The sequence below is a fragment of the Galeopterus variegatus genome, unplaced genomic scaffold (genome assembly GCF_000696425.1).
Source record: "Galeopterus variegatus unplaced genomic scaffold, G_variegatus-3.0.2 Scaffold7275, whole genome shotgun sequence".
In the NCBI taxonomy this organism is placed as follows: domain Eukaryota; kingdom Metazoa; phylum Chordata; class Mammalia; order Dermoptera; family Cynocephalidae; genus Galeopterus; species Galeopterus variegatus.
Window position 1 is genome coordinate 41,667 of NW_007733386.1, and position 2,064 is coordinate 43,730.

At 38.9% G+C, this 2,064-nt stretch overlaps 1 protein-coding gene across 1 annotated transcript in view; it reads right to left on the minus strand.

The window, feature by feature from the left end:
* The window catches only part of VWA5A (von Willebrand factor A domain containing 5A), a 34,886-nt gene that overhangs the window by 27,604 nt on the left and 5,218 nt on the right, over positions 1-2,064 (minus strand). The window contains exons 4-6 of the mRNA XM_008591770.1: positions 1,994-2,063; positions 1,696-1,871; positions 1,286-1,400 (exon numbers count right to left, since the gene is read on the minus strand). Coding sequence (XP_008589992.1) covers positions 1,286-1,400; positions 1,696-1,871; positions 1,994-2,063 — 361 coding nt within the window. The remainder of the gene's footprint in view (positions 1-1,285; positions 1,401-1,695; positions 1,872-1,993; position 2,064) is intronic.

Sequence of the window (2,064 nt, forward strand, 5' to 3'; positions counted from 1 at the left end):
TCCATTTCCCCCAATGTGGAAAGTGCTTCAGAAGTGGCAGCATCCTTCCCGTCAGGCTTCATGGCCCCTGCAGTACAGAGGCATGGCAGCCAGGAAAGCCCCAAGAGAGCCACAGACAGACGCGGGTTACACCACTTATAATTACAAGGAAAAGTACATACATGTTACAGAAAACTTAGAACATAAGAGATTAAAAGAAACTAAGAATCTAAACTTGTTAAGAAGCTAAACTCAGTCTTAGAAATTAAGAAACTAGGGCAAGATTCAAGCTTGGGAGATGGATGATGGTGATGTTTTTGCAAAAAGGTAAATGTATTAAGGCCGCAGAATGTACACGTGCAAAAATGATTAAAATGGTGAATTCTGTTACATATATTTTACCACAATAAAAAATTAAAAAGAAAGAAGTCCAGGTTAGATGTAGGTGTGATGAATCAATCAATAAAAGATATTTGTTACATAAAAAAAATTAAGAATATAAACTTAGTCAATCTACTCAGAATTCCTACTTGCATACTTCTTGTGTTTTTAAAAGTTTTTCCTGATGCATAGGTTATTTTATAGTGGTAATCTGTATGTGTAACTTACTTTTCTTTTAGTTATCATTCTTTAGAGGTTTTTTTTCCAAATTATTTCAATCTGTCAATGTACATTATTTTAGTAGCTGTACAAAAATGATACTCATCAAATATATCAAGTATATACTCATCAAGTCTATCTAGCACAGAGAATTTAGTCAGTGTAAAATACTTCAATTGTTTACTAATATTTGGTATTATTAAAATGGCAGGGGACATATCAGTGCATATTTTTACTTATAATTAGATTTATTTTTTTAGGTAAAATTTCCACATTTCTCCCACAAAGGGAAAGGTTGATACCAAATTATTTTGCTTTAAGCAATCTATGAGAATGCCAAATTGACCACACCTTTGAAAGCATGAAGTATTATCAGATTTGGAAATCTTTATAATTTGAAAGATGAAAAATGTCACAATTATTTTTATTTGCATTTCCGTCAAGACAGCTTGTTGTTATATATGTTTATAAACTGGCTGTATTTTCTCTTGTCAATTATTTATCTACTTATCCACTTAGATTTTCTTGCAAGACATAACTACATGATATTCATTAAACCTAACCATTTTTGCATGCCATAGTGTAAGCTATTTCAATATTTTACAAAGACTATGTTTTATGGACTAATGGACAGAGAGAAAGAAAAGCGAGAGTAATTCCAAGACAGAGAGTCACCCCTTAGTGACTGCAAAGAGAAAGAAAATACCTGGCTTGCTTTCAGGCACCCCCATCTCCACAGCTACACTGGGAGTATGCACCTCACTGTGGTAGATCAGGAGTTCCACGTCTCGATCAAACTTGTGTCCATCAGCCAGGGAAACCTGAGTTGGGGACAGGCAAAGGAACCATGTTACAACTACCACTATTTGCTTCTAGGGGCTGAAGTCAGTGCTGAGGGCCACAGGCTTCCTCTAAAAATCAGCATGATCAGGAGAAGCGGTGAGAATGGAGAAAAGGGTCTGGACAAAATGGGGATAAGGACAGAGCACAGTGCAACTCGACTCCCTCTGGCTTAACAGGGAAAAGTAAGGAATATTTGGAAAGGATTGGGGGAGGCCCAAGTCAAGACCCAAGGAATAGGGGTGTTGGCAACAACAGCACTCCCTCATTAATCACCTGAACAGAAGTCTTATTGTCTCCAAGATATTCAATAGGACTCAAGGGGCAGGTGGACTGCACCCTCTCAATGCCATGCTGGGAGTTGATGGTGGCGACCATGCTGAGTGTGTAGGGCAGGTCTTCCAAAGGGACTATGGGAGTCTTCATTTTAAGGCAACTGTCCTCAGGCAGTCCTACAAAATGTCACCTTCATTCTGTTGTCCTTACCAACACATTTTAACACACCCACAACCTTAAGGGGACTTCCGCAGTTATGCCACACCCCCACTAGTATTGAAAGGAGAGAGAAACTCACCAGAGAGCTGGTATCTAGGATTGAGGATAGCTGGGAGCAGGAAGCGCAGGGCCCCATCTGCTTCCAGGGGC